Here is a 26,402-nt window from a genome sequence, read left to right on the forward strand (position 1 = left end):
ACGTCCCGCCCCCGCAACGCCGCCGCACTCCCATTGGATTACCTCTCTGTCCATCAACATGCCAGGAGGTCCCGCTCCACGCAGCTGCGCTCCCATTGGTTGAGATCGGTGTCATTCAAAGTTACCAGAAGTCCCGCCCTCACATTGCCGCACTCCCATTGGATGATCCCTCTGTCCATCAACCCGCCAAAAAGTCCTGCCCCTCACTCTGCTGCGCTCCCATTGGATCAGCCCCCTCGGGTCCATTAACCCGCCAAGAAGTCCTACTCCCACGCTGCAGCGCTCCCATTGGTTCGGACCATTGTCATTCAACGTAACCGGAGGTCCTGCCCCCACAATGCTGCGTTCCCATTGGCTCGGACCGTTATCATTCAATTTTACTGGAGGTCCCGTCCCCACGCTGCCGTGCTCCCATTGGTTCGGACCGTCGTCATTCAACGTTAACGGATGTTCCACCCCCACGCTGCTGCACTCCCACTGCTGCGGTCCGTTGTCATTCAACGTTACCGGATGTCCCGCCCCACGCATTGGAGGACGCTCATTGGATCAACGCACTGTCCATCATCCTACCCGGACATCCCCGCCTACCCACATATCCGCACTCCCATTGGAGTGTCCTACTGTCCTACTGTCCATCCGTCCTCACGGTGCTGCACCACAATTGGGCAGGGCCCCTGTCCATCAGAATGCCGGAGGTCCCGACCCTCGCATCGGTATACGGCCATTGCATTGGATCAGTCCGCTGTCCATCAACCTTACCCGCTGTCCCACCCCCATGCTAGCGCAATCCCATTGGTCCGGACCGCTGTCCATCAACCTTACCGGCTGTCGCGCCCCCATGCAGGCGCACTCCCATTGGACCGGACCGCTGTCATTCAGAATGCCGGACGACCCACCCGCAGCATTGCTGCACACCCATTGGATCAGCCTGTTGTCACCCAACGCACCCGGACGTCACGCCGCTCGCATCGGTACACGCCCATTGGATCTGCCAACAGCGGGTCCCGGTCCCGTCCTCCCGCCATGCGACCCATCCCATTGGACCAACCCGCAGTCCGTCAACGCACCCGGAAGTCCTTTCCCAGCGCCCATTGGTCACGTGAGGTGTCGATCAACGACATTATCCCGCCCCCTCCATTGGATGCAGGGGTCAATGGTTTCGGGCGGGGTCATTGAGTCAACATGACGGGGCCCCCTCACTCCCCATTGTGATGGAAGGCAACAAAGTCGGGGCGGTCGAAGCTCCCACGGTCGGGGCGGTCGAAACGCCTGCGTTGGGGATTGTCGAAGCCCCCACGGCTTGGAGCTCCCGACGTCGGTCCCTAACCAGGGACCGCTAGCTCCACGACAATAAAGTCCCGCAGGTTGGAGCTCCCGACGTCGGTCCCTAACCAGGGACCGCTAGCTCCATGACATTAAAGTCACGCAGGTCCCCGTGGTTTGGAGCTCCCAAAGTCAGTCAGATCCAGAGCCAGCAACATTATGGGGGACCCCTACCACCCCAGCAACAGACTGTTGCAGCTGCTACGGTCAGGCAAACGCCTCCGCTGTCACGCTGTGAAAACACAGAGGATGAGGCACAGTTTCTTCCCACAGGCCATCAGTTCTGTTAACTATTAGAACTCCAGGGACTACATTTTTTTTCTGTTTTTTTTTGCACAATCCGCATTTCATTTCACTGCACATCGTGTATGTGTATGTGACAAATAATAAACTTGACTTGACTTGACTGTAAGAGTAGGGGGTGCCAACTTCCTCACTCCCAAATAAGGGACAAAAGGTGACGTCACCGCCCCCCGCCCCACGTGACCTCACCCAGCCAGCGGCCACGTGCTCCTGCTCCACCAATGGCGTCCCACCCGGGCCGGGAGGCGGGTTGCTATGCAACCTCCGTTAGGCGGCGCCCGGGCCTACACTGTCCGGACCTACACTGTCCGGGCCTACAGCGTCCGGGCCTACAGCGTCCGGGCCTACAGCGTCCGGGCCTACAGCGTCCGGGCCTACAGCGTCCGGGCCGACATAGTCTGGGCCTACAGTGTCCGGGCCTACAGCGTCCGGGCCTACAGCATCCGGGCCTACAGCGTCCGGGCCTACAGCGTCCGGGCCTACAGCATCCGGGACTACACAGTCCGGTCCTGCAGCGTCCGGGCCGACATAGTCTGGGCCTACATTGTCCGGGCCTACACTGTCCGGGCCTACAGTGTCCGGACCTACACTGTCCGGACCTACACTGTACGGGCCTACACTGTCCGGGCCTACACTGTCCGGGCCTACAGTGTCCGGTCCTACAGTGTCCGGGCCCACAGCGCCCCCTGGGCCTAATACGGGACAAGGGCGGTCCCATTGGGGACAAACAAATTTAGCCCAATATGCAGGATGTCCCGGGCAGGATGTCCCGGCGACCCTACCCATCTGTTTTGTACAGAGATGCTGCCTGCCCCGCTGAGTTACTCCAGCATTTTGTGTTTAGCTTCGGTGTAAACCAGCATCTGCAGTTCCTTTCCACACAATTGCAAAGTACAAAAGGTTGTGTTAAGTACCGGTAGATAAGAGGTTTACAATGTTGACAGTGGCATCTGCTGGCCAGACTAATATGTGCAACTCAATGTGGAGGAAGAAACTGCAGATTTAGAAGATTGAGGGGGGATCTTATAGAAACGTACAAAATTCTTAAGGGGTTGGACAGGCTAGATGCGGGAAGATTGTTCCCGATGTTGGGGAAGTCCAGAACAAGGGGTCACAGTTTAAGGATAAGGGGGAAGTCTTTTAGGACCGAGATGAGAAAGTTTTTTTCACACAGAGAGTGGTGAATCTGTGGAATTCTCTGCCACAGAAGGTAGTTGAGGCCAGTTCATTGGCTATATTTAAGAGGGAGTTAGATGTGGCCCTTGTGGCTAAAGGGATCAGGGGGTATGGAGAGAAGGCAGGTACAAGATACTGAGTTGGATGATCAGCCATGATCATATTGAATGGCGGTGCAGGCTCGAAGGGCCGAATGGCCTACTCCTGCACCTATTGTCTATGTTTCTATGTTTCTATGATCATAAGGAACAGGAGCTGAATTAGGCCATTCGGCCCATCGAGTCTACTCCGCCATGCAATCATGGCTGATCTATCTCTCCCTCCTAACCCCATTCTCTTGCCTTAGGCAATAGACAATAGACAATAGGTGCAGGAGTAGGCCATTCGGCCCTTCGAGCCAGCACCGCCATTCAAAGTGATCATGACTGATCATTCTCCCCATAACCCCTGACACCCGCACTAATCAAGAATCTATCTATCTCTACCTAAAATATCCACTGCCTTGGCCTCCACAGCCTTCTGTGGCAATGAATTCCACAGATTCACCACCCTCTGACTAAAGTAATTTCTCCTCATCTCCTTCCTAAAAGAACGTCCTTTAATTCTAAGGCTGTGCCCTCTGGTCCTAGACTCTCCCACTGGTGGAAACATCCTCTCCACATCCACTCTATCCAGGCCGCTCACTATTCTGTATGTTTCAATGAGGTCCCCCCTCATTCTTCTAAACTCCAGCGAGTACAGGCCCAGTGCTGACAAACATTCATCACAGGTTAACCCTCTCATTCCTGGGAATGATAACGCTTCACTTCCGAGGGGGATTTCAAGTGCGCTCTTGTAATTTTGTCCGGATTAAAGGAGCCGCCGGATCACCATTTGCTGGACAATCAGTGGTGGACCTGCAGTTAGTTTGAAGGTCGTCTTTAACAAAGGTTAACTTGCTGATCTTACGTACAAAATTATCAAAGGACTGGACAAGCTAGATGCAGGAAAAATGTTCCCAATGTTGGGCGAGTCCAGAACCAGGGGCCACACAGTCTAAGAATAAAGGGGAGGCCATTTAAAACGGAGGTGAGAAGAAACTTTTTCACCCAGAGAGTTGTGAATTTGTGGAATTCTCTGCCGCAGAGGGCAGTGGAGGCCAATTCACTGGATGAATTTAAAAGAGAGTTAGATAGTGCTCTTGGGGCTAGCGGTATCAAGGGATATGGGGAGAAGGCAGGCACGGGTTACTGATTGTGAATGATCAGCCATGATCACAATGAATGGCGGTGCTGGCTCGAAGGGCCAAATGGCCTCCTCCCGCATCTATTTTCTATGTTTCTATGATCTCTTGTGCAAGGAATGATGCTGTAGCCTCATAGCATACATGTTTCATTTCATGACTACACAGAATGGACTTCCGTTCAACAATATTTTTAGAATTATTTGCAGAACTATTTCAGATAAAATAGAGAAGTGGTGAATATTAGAGTAGAGAAAGGCAGCAGATTAGTTTATATTGCCAAACTGCGAAACATTACTCCACTAATAACGGGTAGGAAAGGAAGTCTGAAGAAAGGTCTTGACCCGAAACGTCATCTATTCCTTTTTCTCCACAGATGCTGCCTGACCCGCTGAGTTACTCCAGCACTTTGTGAAACGTCACCTATCCATGTTCTCCACAGATGCTGCCTGACCCGCTGAGTTACTCCAGCATTTGGTGACTATCTCCACTAATAATGGCAATTTTTCAAGATCTCTGTTGATAGAATTCCCTTTGAAACACAAAGTTATGGATTTAGGTCTTTTAGACGCAGTCATAGAGTCACCCAGCACAGAAATAGGCCCTTCGGCCCAACATCCATGCTAACCGAGATCAGTTCTGTTCAATTAGTTTATTGTCACGTGTACCGAGGTACAGTGAAAAGCTTTTGTTGCGTGCTAACCAGTCAGCGGAAACACAATACACGATTACAATCGATCCATTTAGCGTAGAGATGCACATTCCCGATGTCGGGAAATGTTGTTACTGTAAGCTAAAAATGAGGAAAAAAAATTCACCCAGAGACTTGTGAATCTGTGGAATTCTCTGCCATAGAGGACAGTGGAGGCCAATTCACTGGATATTTTCAAAAGAGAGTTCGATTTAGCTCTTAGGGCTAATGGAATCAAGGGATATGGGGAGAAAGCAGGAACGGGATGCTGATTGAGAATGATCAGCCATGATCACATTGAATGGCTGTGTTGGCTCGAAGGGCCGAATGGCCTCCTGCACCTATTGTCTATGTTTCAATGATAAGGGAACAACGTTTAGTTTATTGTCACGTGTACCGAGGTATGGTGAAATGCTTTCGTTACGTGCTATCCACGTTTAGTGCAAAGTAAAGCCAGTATCTGAGAGGAGATTAAGAAGATTATAGTTAAAGTAAGAAAAGTTGCTCTAGGAGTAGAGATTTAAGAGTGTGGAACGACTGTTATGCGTGATTGTAGACCTGCTTCTGTGGCTAGCACGCAAATAGTCACTTGGATTGGGTAGTGTCTTGGAAACAGATGCTTCATCTACACTTAGGGTTGCCAACTGTATTAGCAGGGACATCCCGTATTTTGGGCAAAATTGGTTTGTCCTGTACGGGACCGCCCTTGTACCGTATTGGGCCCGGACGGAGCTGTAGGCCCGGACACTGCAGGCCCGGACACTGCAGGCCCGGACACTGCAGGCCCGGACACTGCAGGCCCGGACACTGCAGGCCCGGAAACTGCAGGCCCGGACACTGCAGGCCCGGACACTGCAGGCCCGGACACTGCAGGCCCGGACACTGCAGGCCCGGACACTGCAGGCCCGGACACTCTAGGCCCAGACACTCTAGGCCCGGACACTCTAGGCCCGGACACTGTTGCTGGGGGGCCACTGTAGTCCCGTACAGTGTAGGCCCGGGTTCTGCCCAACAGAGGTTGCGTAGCAACCCGCCTCCCGAGGCCCTCGACCGCGGAAGAACAAAGAAGGGAAGAATAATGAACTTTTTTTCGCCTTCCATCACAGTGAGGAATGTGGAGGAGTCATGGTGGTGGATGTTCATGTTAAAAGTTTATTTGTGTGTCCTGTTGCTCTTTTTCTTGGTATGATTGTACGGCAAATCAAATTCCTCGAACGTTGCAACACATACTTGGCTAATAAAGTAATGTCTGTATAATAAAGCTCTCGTTTGTTCGTTTGTTTGTTCCTGAACTACAGCCAAAACGGTACACGATAGCGTGACAACTTTAGGCCCACCTTACACACCGTCACCCCTTTGGTGCTAATGGAAGAAGGTTCATTGAAATCAGTGCTATATTTTTAAAGTTATTCACATTTTAAAGTTAAAAACATATCTCCTAGGGGGGGAGGGGGCAGATAAGTGGGGTTGAGGGGGATGGGAGAGGGGGAGTGGGGGATGGGAGAGGGGGAGGGGAGGGGAGGGGAAGGGGGGATGGGGGTGGGGAGGGAGGTGGATAAGGGGGGATGGGAGGAGGATAAGGGGGATGGGAGGGGGAGGAGAGGGGGAGGAGAGGGGGAGGAGAGGGGGAGGAGAGGGGGAGGAGAGGGGGAGGAGAGGGGGAGGAGAGGGGGAGGAGAGGGGGAGGAGAGGGGGAGGAGAGATCCAGATTTGTCCTGGACCAATGCAGGACATGTTTGGCCCACGGATCCACTTGGTCTAGTTATGATTACGACAGTCCCTGCCTCAACCACCTCCTCTGGCAGCAGGAGGAGTTGGGAGAATGGGTGACACCAGGATTAGATGACATCAGTAGACTTTGATCAATCAAACCTTCCACAATATAGGAAGGCTAAATGCGAATTTACTAATAATGCATAAAACTACAGCAAAAAATAATAACAACTAGATGTACAGCTCAAAGTTTGTATCTACAGGGAGTAACTGGACTGGTCCAGGTTCAATAACATTTTGTTATTGGCTGAAGAAGGGTCCCGACCAGAAACGTCACCTATCCATGTTCCCCACAGATGCTGCCCGACCGTATAAGATTATTAAGGGGTTGGACATGTTAGAGGCAGGAAACATGTTCCCAATGTTGGGGGAGTCCAGAACCAGGGGCCACAGTTTAAGAATAAGGGGTCGGCCATTTAGAACGGAGATGAGGAAAAACTTTTTCAGTCAGAGAGTTGTGAAACTGTGGGATTCTCTGCCTCAGAAGGCAGTGGAGGCCAATTCTCTGAATGCTTTCAAGAGAGAGCTAGATAGAGCTCTTAAGGATAGCGGAGTCAGGGGGTATGGGGAGAAGGCAGGAACGGGGTACTGATTGAGAATGATCAGCCATGATCACATTGAATGGTGGTGCTGGCTCGAAGGGCCGAATGGCCTCCTACTGCTCCTATTGTCTATTGTCTATTGACCCGCTGTGTTACTCCAGTACTCTGTGAAACGTCACCTATCCATGTTCTCCACAGATGCTGCCTGACCCGCTGAGTTACTCCAGCACTCTGTGAAACGTCACCTATATAGTCAATTGTACCGAACAGAGATGTAAAATTCTTACTTGCAGCAGTTTAACAGGCCAGCTAACACAGTAAATATGGATAACATCACAAACAAAACCAAAACATTACATTAAAAGCCCCAGTATTATTGCAAAATCCCAAAGTACAACTCAGACAGTTGTTAGTTAATAGTTTATTTTCGTGATTTACGAGGATGTTGCCAGGACTCGAGGGGCCTGAGCTACAGGGAGAGGTTGGGGCAGGCTGGGACTCTATTCCTTGGAGTGCAGGAGGATGAGGGGTGATCTTATGGAGCTGTGTAAAATCAAGAGGGAATCATGAGTTAGATGGCGCTCTAGGGGCTAGTGGAATCAAGGGATATGGGGTGAAGGCAGGCACAGGTTACTGATTGTGGACGATCAGCCATGATCACATTGAATGGCAGTGCTGGCTCGAAGGGCCGAATGGCACCTCCTGCACCTATTGTCTATGTATCTATCTTTCTAATACATTGGGTGAATGCACAGTCGTTTAGCCAGAGTTGTGGAATCAAGAACCAGGGGACATTTTGTGTGTTTATTTAACATTTTCAGAAGGTAGAGAGCATGATCAATGTTCCAATAGTTGGCTGGGACACGTTCTCCATCTGCGCCCAAGCTTTCAATCCCGTGTTGTGGACATCTTCTGTGGTTTACGCCCGAGTCCTATGACAGTGAATGTTCTTCTGGAAGCATTGATTTGGACTTGCTACAACCGAGCAGTTTGGTTCAGAGATACAGCACGGAAACAGGCCCTTCGACCCACAGAGCCCACGCCGCCCAGCGATCCCCGCACACTAACACTATCCTACACACACTAGGGACAATTTACATTTTTACCAAGCCAATTAACCTACAAACTTGCATGTCTTTGGAGTAACATAGACACATAGAAAATAGGTGCATGAGGAGGCCATTTGGCCCTTCAAGCCAGCACCGCCATTGATTGTGATCATGGCTGATCATCCACAATCAGTAACCCGTGCCTGCCTTCTCCCCATATCCCTTGATTCCACTAGCCCCTAGAGCTCTATCTAACTCTCTTTTAAATTCATCCAGTGAATCGGCCTCCACTGCCCTCTGTGGCAGAATTCTACAAATTCACAACTCTCTGGGTGAAAAGGTTTTTCCTCACCTCAGTTTTAAATGGCCTCCCCTTTATTCTTAGACGGGGGAAACTGGAGATCTCGGAGAAAACCCACGCAGGTCACGGGGAGAACGTACAAACTCCGTACAGACAGCCCCCGTGGTCGGGATGGAACCCGGGTCTCTGGTGTTGTGCAGCAGCAACTCTACCGCTGCGCCACCGCGCCACACGAGTCGCTTCAGAGAGCTGTTAAACATCAACAATGGAGACACACGGAACTGCACATGCCAGAATCAGAGTGCTGGAGTAACTCAGCGGGTCAGGCAGCATCTGTGGAGAACATGGATAGGTGACGTTTGGGGTCGGGACTCTTCTTCAGACATTGTGTTCTGACGAGGGAGTCACCGTCTGCTGGAGATCCCGGCGATGATGATGTCGAGCGTCCAGTGGCCCATCCACGCTCCCCCCTCAGGGCTGAGACAGGGCCTTTGCCAGCCGTTTCCAGAACCATGACTTGGTGCTTGGGTTGGTGTAGTCACAGATGGTGATGTGACGGAGAATGCTGGGGAACTCCCTCTTGATGTGCTTGTACTTCACCGGGATCAGCCGCTTGTCCTGGGCACCTGCAGCAACAACAATCACCACGTTTACAGTCACAGAGTGATACAGTGTGGAAACAGGCCCTTCATAGAGTCACAGAGTGATACAGTGTGGAAACAGGCCCTTCATAGAGTCACAGAGTGATACAGTGTGGAAACAGGCCCTTCATAGAGTCACAGAGTGATACAGTGTGGAAACAGGCCCTTCATAGAGTCACAGAGTGATACAGTGTGGAAACAGGCCCTTCATAGAGTCACAGAGTGATACAGTGTGGAAACAGGCCCTTCGGCCCACCTTGCCCACACCAGCCAACAATGTTCCAGCTACACTAGTCCCACCTGCCTGCGCTTGGTCCATTTCCTCCAAACTTGTCCTAGCCATGTACCTGTCCAACAGGTCTAGGAAAAAAAACCTGCAGATGCTGGTTTAAAATCGAAGGTGGACACAAAATGCTGGAGTAACTCAGCGTGACAGGCAGCATCTCTGGAGAGATGGAATGGGTGACGTTTCAGGTCGAGACCCTTCTTCAGACTCGAAACGTCACCCATTCCTTCTCTCCAGAGATGCTGCCTGTCCCGCTGAGTTACTCCAGCATTTTGTGGCTACCTGTCTAACAGTTTCTTTAACATTTATTCCTAATTGTTTACTGTATGTTCGTGTTGTTACTTGCGAGCGGAGCACCAAGGCACATTCCTTGTACGTGTACATACTTGGCTAATGAAATTTATTCAATTCAACATTGGGATAGTCCCAGCCTCAACTACCTCCTCTGGCAGCTTGTTCCATACACCCACCACCCTCTGTGTGAACAAAATTACCCCACGGATTCCTATTGAATATTTTCCCCTTCACCTTGAACCTATGTCCTCTGGTCCTCGATTCACCTACTCTGGGCTCTGTGCGTCTACCCGATCTATTCCTCATTAAACTTCAATTAAACTTCAAATTCGCAGGAGTCAATATCACCAACAACTTCTCCTGGACCACCCATACTGAAGCAACGACCAAGAAAGCTCCAACGCCTCCACTTCCTTAGAAGGTTTAGGACGATCAGCATGACCCCAACAACCAACTCTCATCAACTTCTACATAAGCTGCGTAGAAAGCATTTTGTGTCGGGATGCATCACAGCATGGTTTGGGAACAGCTCCATCCAAGACCCGCAAGAAATTGCAGCGAATTGTGGACGCAGCCCAGACCATCACACAAATCAACCTCCCTTCCATTGACTCCATCTACACCTCACGCTGCCTCGGCAAGGCCAGCAGCCCAGACCATCACACAAACCAACCTCCCTTCCACTGACTCCATCTACACCTCACGCTGCCTCGGCAAGGCCAGCAGCATCATCAAGGACCAGTCTCACCCCGGCCACTCCCTCTTCTCCCCTCTCCCATCGGGCAAGAGGTACAGAAGTGTGAAAACGCACACCTCCAGATTCAGGGACAGTTTCTTCCCGGCTGTTATCAGGCAACTGAACCATCCTATCAGCAACTTGAGAGTGGTCAATAGACAATAGACAATAGGTGCAGGAGTAGGCCATTCGGCCCTTCGAGCCACCATCCTGAGCTACCATCTCTCTCATTGGTGACCCTCGGACTATCTTTAATCGGGCTTTACCAGAAATTAACTTGGACTAAACATTATTCTCTTCATCATGTAACTGTGCAATGTGGACAGTTCGATTGAAATCATGCATAGTCTTTCCGCTGACTGGATAGCTTTTCACTGTACCTCGGTACAGGTGACAATAGACTAGAACATTTAAGAAGTTGCAAGACACGAGGATTACTAGCACATACATTGCAGCTGTACAGGGCCCTGGTGAGACCACATCTGGAGTATTGTGTGCAGTTTTGGTCTCCTAATTTGAGGAAGGACGTCCTTGCTATTGAGGCAGTGCAGCGTAGGTTCACCAGGTTAATCCCCGGGATGGCGGGACTGTCATATGATGAAAGATTGGAAAGACTAGGTTTGTATTCACTGGAGTTTAGAAGGATGAGAGGGGATCTTATAGAGACGTATAAAATTATAAAAGGACTGGACAAGCTAGATGCAGGAAAAATGTTCCCAATGTTGGGGGACTCCAGAACCAGGGGCCACACAGTCTAAGAATAAAGGGGAGGCCATTTAAAACTGAGGTGAGAAGTAACTTTTTCACCCAGAGAGTTGTGAATTTGTGGAATTCTCTGCCACAGAGGGCAGTGGAGGCCGATTCACTGGATGAATTTAAAAGAGAGTTAGATAGAGCTCTAGGGGCTAGCGGAATCAAGGGATATGGGGAGAAGGCAGGCACGGGTTACTGATTGTGGATGATCAGCCATGATCACAATGAATGGTGGTGCTGGCTCGAAGGGCCAAATGGCCTCCTCCTTCACCTGTGTTCTATGTTTCTATGTCTCTATACCCATCATTGAACTGGATTGGATGTACATAATACATGGCTGGTTTACCTGGACTTAGACTCAGCGCAAACTTGGTTTGAAAATCACACTCATCGCTGACCAAATAGTCATCGGAGATCACTGCCACCATCCGTCTGCACCTGCCGTTTAATATGGAAAATAAATCAGTGAGATTCCAGCAAAACCAAAGCCTTGTCCCTGTCCCACCCCGGCCATTCCCTCTTCTCCCCGCTCCCGCCCGGCAGAAGGTACAGAAGCTTCCTCATCTATTGTATCCGCTGCTCTAGATGTCAACTTCTTTACATCGGCGAAACCAAACGCAGGCTCGGCGATCGTTCCGCTCAACACCTTCGCTCAGTCCGCCTTAACCAACCTGATCTCCCGGTGGCTGAGCACTTCAACTCCCCCTCCCACTCCCAGTCTGACCTTTCTGTCATGGGCCTCCTCTTATAGAATTTTTCGAGGATGTAACTAGTAGAGTGGATAAAGGGAGAACCAGTCGATGTGTTATATCTGGACTTTCAGAAGGCCTTCGACAAGGTCCCACATAGGAGATTGGTGTACAAACTTAAAGCACACGGTATTGAGGGTTCAGTGTTGAGGTGGATAGAGAATTGGTTGGCGGACAGGAAGCAAAGAGTAGGAATAAACGGGTCCTTTTCGGAATGGCAGGCAGTGACTAGTGGGGTACCGCAAGGCTCAGTGCTGGGACCCCAGTTATTTACAGTGTATATTAATGATTTGGACGAGGGAATTAAATGCAACATCTCTAAGTTTGCGGATGACACGAAGCTGGGTGGCAGTGTTAGCTGCGAGGAGGATGCTAGGAGGCTGCAGAGTGACTTGGATAGATTAGGCGAGTGGGCAAATGCATGGCAGATGCAATATAATGTGGATAAATGTGAGGTTATCCACTTTGGCGGCAAGAACAGGAAAGCAGAGTATTACCTGAATGGTGACCGATTGGGAGAAGGGGAGATGCAACGTGACCTGGGTGTCATGGTGCACCAGTCATTGAAAGCAAGCATGCAGGTGCAGCAGGCAGTGAAGAAAGCGAATGGTATGTTGGCATTCATAGCAAGTGGATTTGAGTTTAGGAGCAGGGAAGTTCTGCTGCAGTTGTACAGGGCCTTGGTGAGACCGCACATGGAGTATTGTGTGCAGTTTTGGTCTCCTAACCTGAGGAAAGACGTTCTTGCCTTAGAGGGAGTACAGAGAAGGTTCACCAGATTGATCCCTGGGATGGCGGGACTTTCATATGAGGAAAGACTGGATAGACTGGGCTTGTACTCGCTGGAATTTAGAAGACTGAGGGGGGATCTTATAGAAACATATAACATTCTTAAGGGGTTGGAGAGGCTAGATGCGGGAAGATTGTTCCCGATGTTGGGGGAGTCCAGAACCAGGGATCACAGCTTAAGAATAAGGGGGAAGTCTTTTAGGACCGAGATGAGAAAACATTTCTTCACACAGAGAGTGGTGAGTCTGTGGAATTCTCTGCCATAGAAGGTAGTTGAGGCCAGTTCATTGGCTATATTTAAGAGGGAATTAGATGTGGCCCTTATGGCTAAAGGGATCAGGGGGTATGGAGAGAAGGCAGGTACAGGATACTGAGCTGGATGATCAGCCATGATCATATTGAATGGCGATGCAGGCTCGAAGGGCCGAATGCCCTACTCCTGCACCTATTTTCTATGTTTCTACGTCCAGTGCCATAGTGAGGCCCACTGCAAATTGGAGGAACAACACCTCATATTTTGCCTGGGCAGCTTGCAGCCCAGTGGTATGAACATTGACTTCTCCAACTTTAGATAGTTCCTGTGTCCCTCTCTTCCCCTCCCCCTTCCCAGATCTCCCTCTATCTTCCTGTCTCCACCTATATCCTTCCTTTGTTCTGCCCACCTGACATCAGTCTGAAGAAGGGTCTCAACCCGAAACGTCACCCATTCCTTCTCTCCTGAGATGCTGCCTGACCCGCTGAGTTACTCCAGCATTTTGTGAATAAACACCTTCGATTTGTACCAGCATCTGCAGTTATTTTCTTACACAGAAGCTTGAAAGCGCGCACCACCAGACTCAAGAACAGCCCCTTCCCCTCTGTGATCAGGCTTCTGAACGGCCCTTCCATAAGCTGGGGCACTGTCCGATTCACCTCGACCCCATTGCGGACATTGGACTTTGTCTGTGGAAATTTGTTTAGAAATACGGCGCAGAAACAGGCCCTTCGGCCCACCGAGTCCGTGCCGACCCACGATCACACGTACACTAGTTCTATCCTACACTCGAGGGACGATTTACAGAAGCTAATCAACCTACAAACCTGGAGGAGAAAACTGCAGATGCCGGTTTAAATCGAAGGTAGACACAAAATGCTGGAGTAACTCAGCGGGACAGGCAGCATCTCGGGAGAGAAGGAATGGGTCCACTTTACTGGAAGTATCCTATACCCACTAGGGACTGAGGTTTGAAGAATGGTCTCAACCCGAAACGTCACCCATTCCTTCTCTCCCGAGATGCTGCCTGACCCGCTGAGTTACTCCGGCATTTTGTATCTACCTTCAACCTACAAACCTGTACTCTTTGGATCTGTGAAACGTCACCTATCCACGACTAAAGAACGTCCTTCAATTCTGAGGCTGTGCCCTCTGGTCCTAGACTCTCCCACTGGTGGAAACATCCTCTCCACATCCACTCCGTCCAGGCCCTTCGCTATTCGATTTTGCATCTCACTATTTTAAACCATTATTGTGACTTATAACTTAATATATAGAATCATGAGTATTGTCAGGCGGTGGAAGCTAGTGGAGTGGCTATTACTGGGCAGAAGGTGCTTGGGTACCTTGGGAAGCTGAAAGGCCTGAAGGTGGGTCAGTCACCTGGACCGGATGGACTGCACCCTAAGGTTCTGAAAGAGGTGGCTTTAGAGATTGTGGAGGCATTGGTAGCGATATTTCAAGAATATTTTTAAGGCAGAGGTAGATAGATTCTTGATTAGTGCGGGTGTCAGGGGTTATGGGGAGAAGGTAGGAGAATGGGGTTAGGAGGGAGAGATAGATCAGCCATGATTGAATGGCGGAGAATAGCCTAATTCTGCTCCTATAAAGGAAGCATGCAGGCACAGCAGGCAGTGATGAAAGCCAATGGCATGTTGGCCTTCATTGCGAGAGGATTTGAGTTTAGGAGCAAGGAGGTCCTTTTGCAGTTGTACAGGGCCCTGGTGAGACCGCACCTGGTGTACTGGGTGCAGTTTTGGTCTCCTAATTTGAGGAAGGACATTCTTGCTTTTGAGGGAGTGCAGCGTAGGTTCACCAGGTGAATCCCCGGGATGGCGGGACTATCATATGATGAAAGACTGGGTCGACTGGGCTTGTATTCACTGGAATTTAGAAGGATGAGAGGGGATCTTATGGAAACATATAAAATTCTTAAAGGATTGGACAGGCTAGATGCAGGAAAAATGTTCCCGATGTCGGGGGAGTCAGGAACCAGTAGACACAGTTTAAGAATAACGGGTGGGCCATTTAGGACTGAGATGAGGAAAAACGTTTTCACCCAGAGAGTTGTGAATCGTGGAATTCTCTGCCACAGAAGGCAGTGGAGGCCGATTCACTGAATGTTTTCAAGAGAGAGTTAGATAGAGCTCTTAGGAATCAAGGGATGAGGGGAGAAGGCAGGAACAGGGTACTGGTTTTAGATGATTAGCCATGATCATATTGAATGGCGGTGCTGGCTCGAAGGGCCGAATGGCCTACTCCCGCACCTATTTTCTATGTTTCTCTGAACCATCCCACCACAACCAGAGAGCAGTGCTGAACTACTATCTACCTCATTGGTGACCCTCGGACTATCTTTGATCGGACTTTGCTGGCTTTACCTTGCACTGAACGTTAATCCCTTATCATGTATCTGTACACTGTAAATGGACCGATTGTAATCGTGTGTTGTCTTTCCGCTGACTGGTTAGCACGCAACAAAAGCTTTTCACTGTACCTCGGTACACGGGACAATAAAGTGAACTGGACTGAAGTGTCCGTGTGTAGGAAGAAAACTGCAGATGCTGGTTTAAATCAAAGGTAGACACAGAGTGCTGGAGTAACTCAGCGGGTCAGGCAGCATCTGTGGAGAACATGGATAGGTGACGTTTCACAGAGTGCTGGAGTAACTCAGCGGGTCAGGCAGCATCTGTGGAGAACATGGATAGGTGACGTTACACAGAGTGCTGGAGTAACTCAGCGGGTCAGGCAGCATCTCGGGAGGGAAGGAATGTCCGTGTGTTACCGTTTCTCGATGAGCTCGCTGGTGATGGTCCAGATGCAGGACCCCGGCAGTACATCGCGGTCGAACACGCACAGCTTCAGCTTGTAGTCTGTTTGCTCCAGCTGCCTGATCATCTCATGCACGAACTCAATGTCCGCCTGGCAGTAGCAGATGAAGGCGTCAAAGTAGTCGGGCATCCCGCCTGTGGGTGAAACAGCACCCAACGGTCAGCCAGCAGAACACAACGCAAGGCTCAACAAACCTCTCCGCTGTGCATGGACTCCCACAACCTTCAACAGACGTTTAGTGCATCTACTTCAAGTTTAGGTTAGAGATACAGCAAGAGTTGCCAACTGCCCCGTATTAGCCGGGACATCCCGTATTTTGGGTTAAATTGGTTTGTCCCGTACGGGACCGTCCTTGTCCCATATTAGGCCCGGGGGGGTGGGGGCGCTGTAGGCCCGGACACTGTAGGCCCAGGGTGGGCTGTAGGCCCGGATACTGTAGGCCCGGACAGTGTAGGCCCGGACAGTGTAAGCCCGGACAGTGTAGGCCGGGACACTGTAGGCCCGGACACTGTAGGCCCGGACAGTGTAGGCCCGGACAGTGTAGGCCCGGACAGTGTAGGCCCGGACAGTGTAGGCCCGTACAGTGTAGTCCCGGACAGTGTAGGCCCGGACAGTGTAGGCCCGGACACTGTACGTGTGGCGGCGCCTAACGGCTGCGGCTCGCTGGCAGTCTGTTTGTCCTTTGTCCTTTTTTTGTTTGTGTGTTGGTGTTGGGGTGTTTTGTTTTTGGTTGTGTATGTGTGGGGGGGAAGGGGGGGTGCATGTGTGGGGGGGGGATTCTTTCTTTTTCTTAGGTCTCTTCCTCGGGGCGAGGCTTGGCCGCGGGGCCTTCCATCGCCCGGTGCGGCACGGCTGCGGGGCCTTCCATCGCCCGGTGCGGCCACGGGGCCTTCCATCGCCCGGTGCGGCACGGCCGTGGGGCCTTCCATCGCCCGGTGCGGCTCGGCCGTGGGGCCTTCCATCGCCCGGTGTGGGGCGGCCACGGGACTGAACAGCGCCCGGCTCGGCCGCGGGGCTTTCCATCGCCCGGTGCGGCTCGGCCGCGGGGCCTTCCATCGCCCGGTGCGGCGCGGCCACGGGACTGAACAGCGCCCGGCTCGGCCGCGGGGCCTTCCATCGCCCGGTGCGGCGCGGCCACGGGACTGAACAGTGTTTGGGGAGCGGGACCGAGTTCGCCTATTGGAAGTTGCGTAGCAACCCGCCTCCCAGCCCGGGCGGCCGCCATTGGTGGAGCGGGAGCACGTGGCCGCTGGCTGGGTGAGGTCACATGGGGCGCGGGGCGGTGACGTCACCTTTTGTCCCTTATTTGGGAGTGAGATAGTTGGCAACCCTAGATACAGCGCGGAAACAGGCCCTTCAGCCCACCGAGACCATGCCATCCCACGAACCCCGGTCATTAACAGTATTGTACCAAAGCCAATTAACCTACAAACCTGCACGTCTTTGGAGTGTGGGAGGAAACCGAAGATCTGGGCGAAAACCCACGCAGGTCACGGGGAGAACGTACAAACTCCGCACAGACAGCGCCCGTAGTCGGGATGGAACCAATGTAGGATAGCGTGAGTGTGCGGGGATCGCTGGTCGGCGTGGACTCAGAGGGCCGCAGGGCTGGCCTGTTTCCGCGCTGTGTCTCTGAAACTAAACTATATCTGGTCTCCTCGTTACCTGAAGGGTCGATGGAGCTCCTGGGCCCACTGCTGTCCACGGAGGCCACTTGCAAGGGCTTGTTCAGGTAGCGGATGCAGCACTCCTCTGTAATATAACATGGAGATGGATCACCTTCTTTAGCATCTATATATCTATAACTAAAACTCTCATCATGCATGTATGTCTGTATGTATGTTCCCGACATACAGCCAAAATGGTACATGTTAGCACAACAACTTTAGGCCCACCTTACTCACCATTGTCCCGCGGTGTGCAGTATCAAGTTTTGTTCAAATTGTTGTGCTATCGTGTACCGTTTTAGCTATATTTCGGACACATACCCCATAAAATAAACATCGCCATTTTGATTGAAGACTTCCGTCTTCAACGTTGCCATTAAACGCGTGCTTCGCTGAACGATGACCCCTGGCGGCCGGCGAGGAAGAGACCGTGTACCATGTGTGTTTACGGCGCGAGGGGTTGCAGCCCCTGTTCCAGTATCTGAAGGGGCTGCTCCTCAACTTATGGCTCCATTTTAGCCCCACGCTGCTGATGTTTGGGCCCCCGGTACAGAGGGGGGAGGGTCGGTAGGGAGGGGGAGGGTGGGGGTCCCTGTCGGTCGGCTCCTGGGCCTGGCCAAGATGGCCGTTCGCAGGTCGTTGATGGCCTCACAGAGGTCGGCTGCCGCCACTTTTCCGGGGTTAATAGACAATAGACAATAGGTGCAGGAGGAGGCCATTCGGCCCTTCGAGCCTGTACGCACCACCATTCAATGTGATCATGGCTGATCATTCTCAATCAGTACCCCGTTCCTGCCTTCTCCCCATACCCCCTGACTCCGCTATCCTTAAGAGCTCTATCTAGCTCTCTCTTGAATGCATTCAGAGAATTGGCCTCCACTGACTTCTGAGGCAGAGAATTCCACAGATTCACAACTCTCTGACTGAAAAAGTTTTTCCTCATCTCCGTTCTAAATGGCCTACCCCTTATTCTTAAACTGTGGCCCCTGGTTCTGGACTCCCCCAACATTGGGAACATGTTTCCTGCCTCTAACGTGTCCAACCCCTTAATAATCTTATATGTTTCGATAAGATCCCCTCTCATCCTTACGTCTGTGCTGGCGTGTCCCTGGAGGGGGAACACGCACACGCGTGTCCCTGGAGGGGGAACACACACACACGCGGTGGCCACGGGGACGGCGAAGGCCTTCCGTGACCGCTGGTCGCCGCGGGAGGTAGATTGTACTGTTGACAAAGTTGGCAGGATTTTAACTTGATAACTGTTCTGTTTGTAAACTGCCGACACGGGCAGCTTTGGATTTGATCACGTCACTGCTATCTCCAGGTCCCTCAGGTCGGCCGACTTGGGGCTACTCACTATCCCGCGGTCTAGGCTTAAGCTCAGGGGTGACCGCGCTTTTGCGGTTGCAGCTCCAAGACTGTGGAACAGCATCCCTCTCCCCATCAGAACTGCCCCCTCCATCGACTCCTTTAAGTCCAGGCTCAAAACCTCTTTCTACTCCCTAGCGTTTGAGGCCCTTTGAGGGGGGGCTGTGAAGTGTTTATGTATGTGCTGTTATGTTTATGTGCCATTTAGTTGATCGTTTATTAGTACCTGAACTGATGTACAGCACTTTGGTCAACGTGGGTTGTGTTTAAATGTGCTATACAAATAAAATTGACTTGACTTGACTTGACTTGACTACTTTGTATATTTGTTTTAGTTTTGGAATAAAGTATTTGTAGTAAAAAAAAGAGGTAAATGCTCAAATTTTCTTCAAGTTAAAGTTTGGCCGCTCAATAATATAAAACTTGTGTGTCTTTTTTATCCATCAACGGGTGGTCTAGTGGACACTAACTTTTTGATTTAAATCCCCTTCATGCTTAAAACAGAGCCTTCCAATCTGCTCACTCCATTCCTATTCTTCTATTTTCTGTATCGGATCTCATTCCTAACAAAGTGGTTGAGGTTTATTATTGTCCCGCGTACCGAGGTACAGTGAAAAGCTTTGCTTTGCACGCTGCCCAGTCAGATGAGATAATAGTTTAGTTTAGAGCGGAAACAGGCCCTTCAGTCCGCACTGACCAGCGATCCCCGCACACTAACGCTATCCTTATCGAAACGTATAAGATTATTAAGGGGTTGGACACGTTAGAGGCAGGAAACATGTTCCCAATGTTGGGGGAGTCCAGAACAAGGGGCCACAGTTTAAGAATAAGGGGTAGGCCATTTAGAACTGAGATGAGGAAAAACTTTTTCAGTCAGAGAGTTGTGAATCTGTGGAATTCTCTGTCTCAGAAGGCAGTGGAGGCCAATTCTCTGAATGCATTCAAGAGAGAGCTAGATAGAGCTCTTAAGGATAGCGGAGACAGGGGGTATGGGGAGAAGGCAGGAACGGGGTACTGATTGAGAATGATCAGCCATGATCACATTGAATGGTGGTGCTGGCTCGAAGGGCCGAATGGCCTCCTCCTGCACCTATTGTCTATCCTACACCCACTAGGGACAACTTTTACATTTACCAAGCCAATTAACCTACAAACCTGCATGTCTTTGGAGTGTGGGAGGAAACTGAAGATCTCGGAGAAAACCCACGCAGGTCACCCGTAGTCGGGATGGAACCCGCCGGGTCTCTGGTGCTGTGAGGCAGCAACTCTACCATTGCCCCACCGTGACCGCCCTGTACATATAAATACAATCAAGTCAAACTCAAGTACAATAGGTGGAGCAGGTCGATAATAATTGTGTATTGTCTTTCCGCTGACTGGTTAGCACGCAACAAGAGCTTTTCACTGTACCTCAGTGACAATAAACAAACTAAACACCAATATCATAAGTCAATAATGAGGCGAGCAGAATCAGGCCATTCCGCCCATCAAGTCTACCGGGAGGAGGTGGCTGATCTGGCACTCTGGTGTCAGGACAATAGCCTCCTCTTGAATGTCACAACAACAAAGGAGCTGATTGTGGACTTCAGAAGGGCTAAACATCCAAGGACGTACACGCCACTGGAAATAAATGGGTCTATTGTGGATAGGGTGAGCAGTTTTAAATACCTGGGAGTCCACATCACAGAGGATCTGACGTGGACAACGCACATTGCCGCACTGGTGGGTAAGGCTAAGCAGCGCCTTTACCACCTTAGACAGTTGAGGAAATTCAGAGTGTCTCTGAGGATCCTTCATTGCTTCTACTCTGGGGCTGTAGAGAGCATCCTGTCCGGCAACATCACAGTCTGGTTTGGGAACAGCTCTGCCCAGGACAGGAAGGCTCTGCGGAGAGTAGTGCGTTCAGCAGAACGCACCATGGGAACTACACTCGTCCCCCTGCAGGACCTATACATCAGGAGGTGCAGATCCAGAGCTAGCAACATTATGGGGGACCCCTACCACCCCAGTAACGGACTGTTCCAGATGCTACGATCAGGCAAACGCCTCCGCTGTCACGCTGTGAAAACAGAGAGGATGAGACGGAGTTTCTTCCCACAGGCCATCAGGACCGTTAACTTTTATAACTCCAGGGACTAAATTTTGTCTTCTCTGTATTAACTTTATTTATATGCTGTAACTGTAATTCTTTTTGTGCACAACCCGCAGGCATTGCCACTTTCATTTCACTGCACATCGTGTATGTGTACGTGACAAATAAACATGACTTGACTTGACTTCAATCATGGCTGATCTATCTCTCCCTCCTAACCCCATTCTCCTGCCTTCTCCCCGTAACCCCTGACACCCGCACTAATCAAGAATCTATCTATCTCTGCCTTAAATATATCCATTGACTTGTGGCCTCCACAGCCGTCTGTGGCAGAGAATCCCACAGATTCACCATTCATTTATTCCTCATGACCTCATGAAGGCAGAAGAATGGGGTTGGGAGGGAGAGATAGATCGGCCGTGATTGAATGGCGGCGTAGACTCGATGGGCCGAATGGCCTAATTCAGCCCCTGTCACATGATAGTGTGCCACAGGCGTGGTCACCGAGGGGGTGGGACTGGGATGAGGATGCTCACGGATGGCAGGGAGAAGGTCTTTCAGGATGTCCTCCCGTTGGATCTTCTTCAGCAACTGGAGCAGCTGGCCGACCGAGGACCCGTGCTTGGCCTGCCACTCGTCCAGCAGCCTGCCCGTGGGGTTGTCCAGCCTGTCGTAGTTCCTGATCTCCAGGTAGGTGAAGCCCATCTCCTCGCCCAGCTCCTGCCAGTTGGCTGCCACCAGGCTCCTGGGGTTGAGGAAGAGAGCCAGTTGCTTCCTGACGAAGAAGCTGAGGGCGGTGAGGGGCACCGAGCCCATGTCGGGGGGCGAGGGCGAATCGCAGTCTTCCACTCCCTCCCCAATCTGCCCACAGCTCGCCATCCCGTCTTCCTACGTCCGTCAACCCTGTACAAAAAACACAACACACACACACTGGCCCGTCACACACAGAAACAAGGAACACAAGATGCTGCCTCACCCCGCTCCCCCTCCACCCCCCACGTCCCCCCACCAGCCCCCCCTCCACCCCCCCGCTCCCCCTCCAACCCCCCCGCTCCCCCTCCAACCCCCCCGCTCCCCCTCCAACCCCCCCGCTCCCCCTCCAACCCCCCCGCTCCCCCTCCAACCCCCCAGCTCCCCCTCCACCCCCCCCGCTCCCCCTCCACCCCCCTCCGCTCCCCCTCCACCCTGCTCCCCCTCCACCCCCCCCCCGCTCCCCCTCCACCCCCCCACTCCCCCTCCAACCCCCCCGCTCCCCCTCCAACCCCCCCGCTCCCCCTCCAACCCCCCCGCTCCCCCTCCAACCCCCCAGCTCCCCCTCCACCCCCCCCGCTCCCCCTCCACCCCCCTCCGCTCCCCCTCCACCCCGCTCCCCCTCCACCCCCCCCGCTCCCCCTCCAACCCCCCCGCTCCCCCTCCAACCCCCCAGCTCCCCCTCCACCCCCCCCGCTCCCCCTCCACCCCCCCCGCTCCCCCTCCACCCCGCTCCCCCTCCACCCCCCCCGCTCCCCCTCCACCCCCCCCACTCCCCCTCCAACCCCCCCCGCTCCCCCTCCAACCCCCCCGCTCCCCCTCCACCCCCCCCGCTCCCCCTCCAACCCCCCCGCTCCCCCTCCAACCCCCCCCGCTCCCCCTCCACCCCCCCCCCCGCTCCCTCTCCACCCCCCCAGCTCCCCCTCCAACCCCCCCTTTTTGATTTAAATCCCCTTCATGCTTAAAACAGAGCCTTCCAATCTGCTCACTCCATTCCTATTCTTCTATTTTCTGTATCGGATCTCATTCCTAACAAAGTGGTTGAGGTTGATTATTGTCCCGTGTACCGAGGTACAGTGAAAAGCTTTGCTTTGCACGCTGCCCAGTCAGATGAGATAATAGTTTAGTTTAGAGATACAGCGCGGAAACAGGCCCTTCAGTCCGCGCCGACCAGCGATCCCCGCACACTAACGCTATCCTTATCGAAACGTATAAGATTATTAAGGGGTTGGACACGTTAGAGGCAGGAACATGTTCCCAATGTTGGGGGAGTCCAGAACCGGGGGGCCACAGTTTAAGAATAAGGGGTCGGACATTTAGAACGGAGATGAGGAAAAACTTTTTCAGTCAGAGAGTTGTGAATCTGTGGAATTCTCTGTCTCAGAAGGCAGTGGAGGCCAATTCTCTGAATGCATTCAAGAGACAGCTAGATAGAGCTCTTAAGGATAGCGGAGTCAGGGGGTATGGGGAGAAGGCAGGAACGGGGTACTGATTGAGAATGATCAGCCATGATCACATTGAATGGTGGTGCTGGCTCGAGAGAGAGGGGATCTTATAAAGACGTATAGAATTATAAAAGGACTGGACAAGCTAGATGCAGGAATAATGTTCCCAATGTTGGGGGAGTCCAGAACCAGGGCCACACAGTCTAAGAATAAAGGGGAGGCCATTTAAAACTGAGGGGAAAATAAACGTTTTCACCCAGAGAGTTGTGAATTTGTGGAATTCTCTGCCACCGAGGGCAGTGGAGGCCGATTCACTGGATGAATTTAAAAGAGAGTTAGATAGAGCTCTAGGGGCTAGTGGAATCAAGGGATATGGGGAGAAGTCAGGCACGGGTTACTGATTGTGGATGATCAGCCATGATCACAATGAATGGCGGTGCTGGCTCGAAGGGCCGAATGGCCTCCTCCTGCACCTATTTTCTATGTTTCTGTGTTTCTAAATAATCTTGATTCTCAGAGTCACACAGTGTAGAAACAGGCCCTTCGGCCCAACTTGCCCACACCAACGAACATGCCTCATCTACATTCATCCCACCTGCCTGCGCTTGGTCCATATCCCTCGAAACCTGTCCTGTCCATGTACCTGTCCAAATATTTCCATGTACCTGTCCATGTAACTGTCCAAGTCATTGTGATAGTCCCAGCCTCAACTACCTCCTCTGGCAGCCCCGTTCCATACACCCACCACCCTCTGTGTGGAAAAGGTGAACCTCAGATTCCTATTAAATCATTTCCCTTCACCTTGAACCTATGTCCTCTGGTCCTCGATTCCCCTACTCTGGGCAAGAGACTGTGTGTGTCTACCCAATCCTAGACTGCTCAACCTCTCCCTATAGCTCAGACCCTCTAGTCCTGGCAACATCCTCGTAAATCTTCTATGTACCCTTTCCAAATTGACAACATCCAGAACAAGGGGCCACAGTTTAAGAAAAAGGGGTAGGCCATTTAGAACTGAGATGAGAAAAAACTTTTTCAGTCAGAGAGTGTGAATCTGTGGAATTCTCTGCCTGAGAAGGCAGTGGAGGCCAATTCTCTGAATGCATTCAAGAGAGAGCTGGATAGAGCTCTTAAGGATAGCGGAGTTAGGGGGTATGGGGAGAAGGCAGGAACGGGGTACTGATTGAGAATGATCAGCCATGATCACATTGAATGGCGGTGCTGGCTCGAAGTGCCGAATGGCCTCCTCCTGCACCTATTGTCTATTGTCTATTAGGTGCCCAGACCTGACCACAATACTCTAAATGCAGCCTCACCAATATCTTACACAGCTGCAACATGACCTCCCAACTTCTTGACTCGTTTTAAAAACCCATTCTTTAAGATTCACTTCCTTTTCCTAATAATCAGTACTCAAACTAAAGTGGTAAAGCACCTCCCAAGAACCTGTGAACATATTTGATCTTTGACACTTTACAGAAAGTGATTGAGTTTAACACAACTGTTCGTGTGTGGCCTCAATCTTCAGTTCTAAACAATCTGAAACATAAGACACAGGACAGCACAGGTAGACAATAGGTGCAGGAGGAGACCATTCGGCCCTTCGAGCCAGCACCACCATTCAATGTGATCATGGCTGTTCATTCTCAATCAGTACCCCGTTCCTGCCTTCTCCCCATACCCCCTGACTCCGCTATCCTTAAGAGCTCTATCTAGCTCTCCCTTGAATGCATTCAGAGAATTGGCCTCCACTGCCTTCTGAGGCAGAGAATTCCACAGATTCACAACTCTCTGACTGAAAAAGTTTTTCCGCATCTCCATTCTAAATGCCCTTATTCTTGAACTGTGGCCCCTGGTACAGGCCCTTCGGCCCACCATGTCTATCCTGCACATGCTGCCAAGTTCGACTAACCCCCTCTGCCTGCACGTGATTCATGTCCCTCCATTACCTGCATATCCATGTGCCTGTCCAAAAGCCTCTTAAACACCACTATCATATCTGTCTCCACCCCCACCCCTGGCAGCACGTTCCAGGTACCCACCCCCCTCTGTGTAAACCCCCCCCCCACACATCTCCTGTAAACTTTGCCCCTCTCACCTTAAAGCTGTGCCCTCTCGTCTTTGAATTCTCCATCCTAGGAAAAGGTTCTGACTGTCTACCCCGAGATGCTGCCTGACCTGCTGAGTTACTCCAGCATTTTGTGAATAAATCTGACTGTCTACCCTATCTACGCCTCTCATAATGTTATATACTTCTATCAGGTCTCCCCTCAACCTCTGAAGTTTCAGAGAAAACAATGCATGTCTGTCCATGGGTTATAGACAATAGGTGCAGGAGGAGGCCATTCAGCCCTTCGAGCCTGTACGCACCGCCATTCAATGTGATCATGGCTGATCATCCACAATCAGTACCCCGTTCCTGCCTTCTCCCCGTACCGCCCTGACTCCTCTATCCTTAAGAGCTCTATCTAGCTCTCTCTTGAATGCATCCAAAGAAATTGCCTCCACTGCCTTCTGAGGCAGAGAATTCCACAGATTCACAACTCTCTGACTGAAAACGTTTTTCTTCATCTCCGTTCTAAATGGCCTACCCCTTATTTTTAAACTGTGGCCCCTTGTTCTGGACTCCCCCAACATTGGGAACATGTTTCCTGCCTCTAACGTGTCCAACCCCTTAATAATCTTATGTGTTTCAATAAGATTCCCTCTCATCCTTCTAAATTCCAGTGTATACAAGCCCAGGGAGGTAGACCAGCCATGATTGAATGGCCATGTAGACTTGATGGGCCGAATGTTCTGATTTTTGAGTGGATGAATTTCTGTACAACTGGAGTCGGAACAACAGTGATAATTACCTAAAGTTACGATGAACACACACACCACCAGTAACAACCAGAGCTTGTCCACTAGTTCCTGAGGCCCCGATCACCTCAATTATATATCTGTAGGGAAGAAACCGCAGGTGCTGGTTTAAGACGAAGGTAGACACAATTTAATTTAAACCAGCATCTGCAATATTTTTTCCTGCACATCTCTCACTGCGAATACCCCTCAAGGTTGGTCTACTTTGAAGAAGTTCTCCTCCTCCCTTCAACGAGAGTCTAGCTCTGAAGAAGGGTCTCGACCCGAAACGTCACCTATCCATGTTCTCCACAGATGCTGCCTGACCCACTGAGTTACTCCAGCACTTTCACAGATGCTGCCTGACCCAGATGCTGAGTTACTCCACCACTCTGTGTCCACCTTCACTTATTTATTTAATTGTTCACAATCCCAGTCTACTCCTCCCGTGAGACAAGGTGGGCAGGTTTGATCTTACCTGGTCAAATGGCTCCAACCTTGTCCTGTAGAACTGTGGGCGAGACAACTA

At 51.4% G+C, this 26,402-nt stretch overlaps 1 protein-coding gene across 2 annotated transcripts; it reads right to left on the minus strand.

Annotated features, from left to right (window-relative positions):
- Positions 1 to 6,535: 6,535 nt before the first annotated feature.
- On the minus strand, positions 6,536 to 26,402 carry myd88 (MYD88 innate immune signal transduction adaptor). Of its 2 annotated transcripts, XM_078398389.1 has the most exons (7): positions 26,352 to 26,385; positions 25,888 to 25,974; positions 21,377 to 21,743; positions 17,379 to 17,465; positions 15,667 to 15,847; positions 11,437 to 11,528; positions 6,536 to 9,006 (listed from the first exon to the last, which is right to left on the minus strand). In XM_078398389.1, the coding sequence occupies exons 3-7, from the start codon at positions 21,717 to 21,719 to the stop codon at positions 8,852 to 8,854; spliced, it is 858 nt and encodes a 285-aa protein (XP_078254515.1). In that variant the 5' UTR covers positions 21,720 to 21,743; positions 25,888 to 25,974; positions 26,352 to 26,385; the 3' UTR covers positions 6,536 to 8,851. The 2 variants fall into 2 exon arrangements, with proteins under 2 accessions (XP_078254515.1, XP_078254514.1); XM_078398388.1 differs by lacking the exon at positions 25,888 to 25,974 and having other exon boundaries at positions 26,352 to 26,402.

Source organism: Rhinoraja longicauda, chromosome 4 (genome assembly GCF_053455715.1).
Source record: "Rhinoraja longicauda isolate Sanriku21f chromosome 4, sRhiLon1.1, whole genome shotgun sequence".
In the NCBI taxonomy this organism is placed as follows: Eukaryota; Metazoa; Chordata; class Chondrichthyes; order Rajiformes; family Arhynchobatidae; genus Rhinoraja; species Rhinoraja longicauda.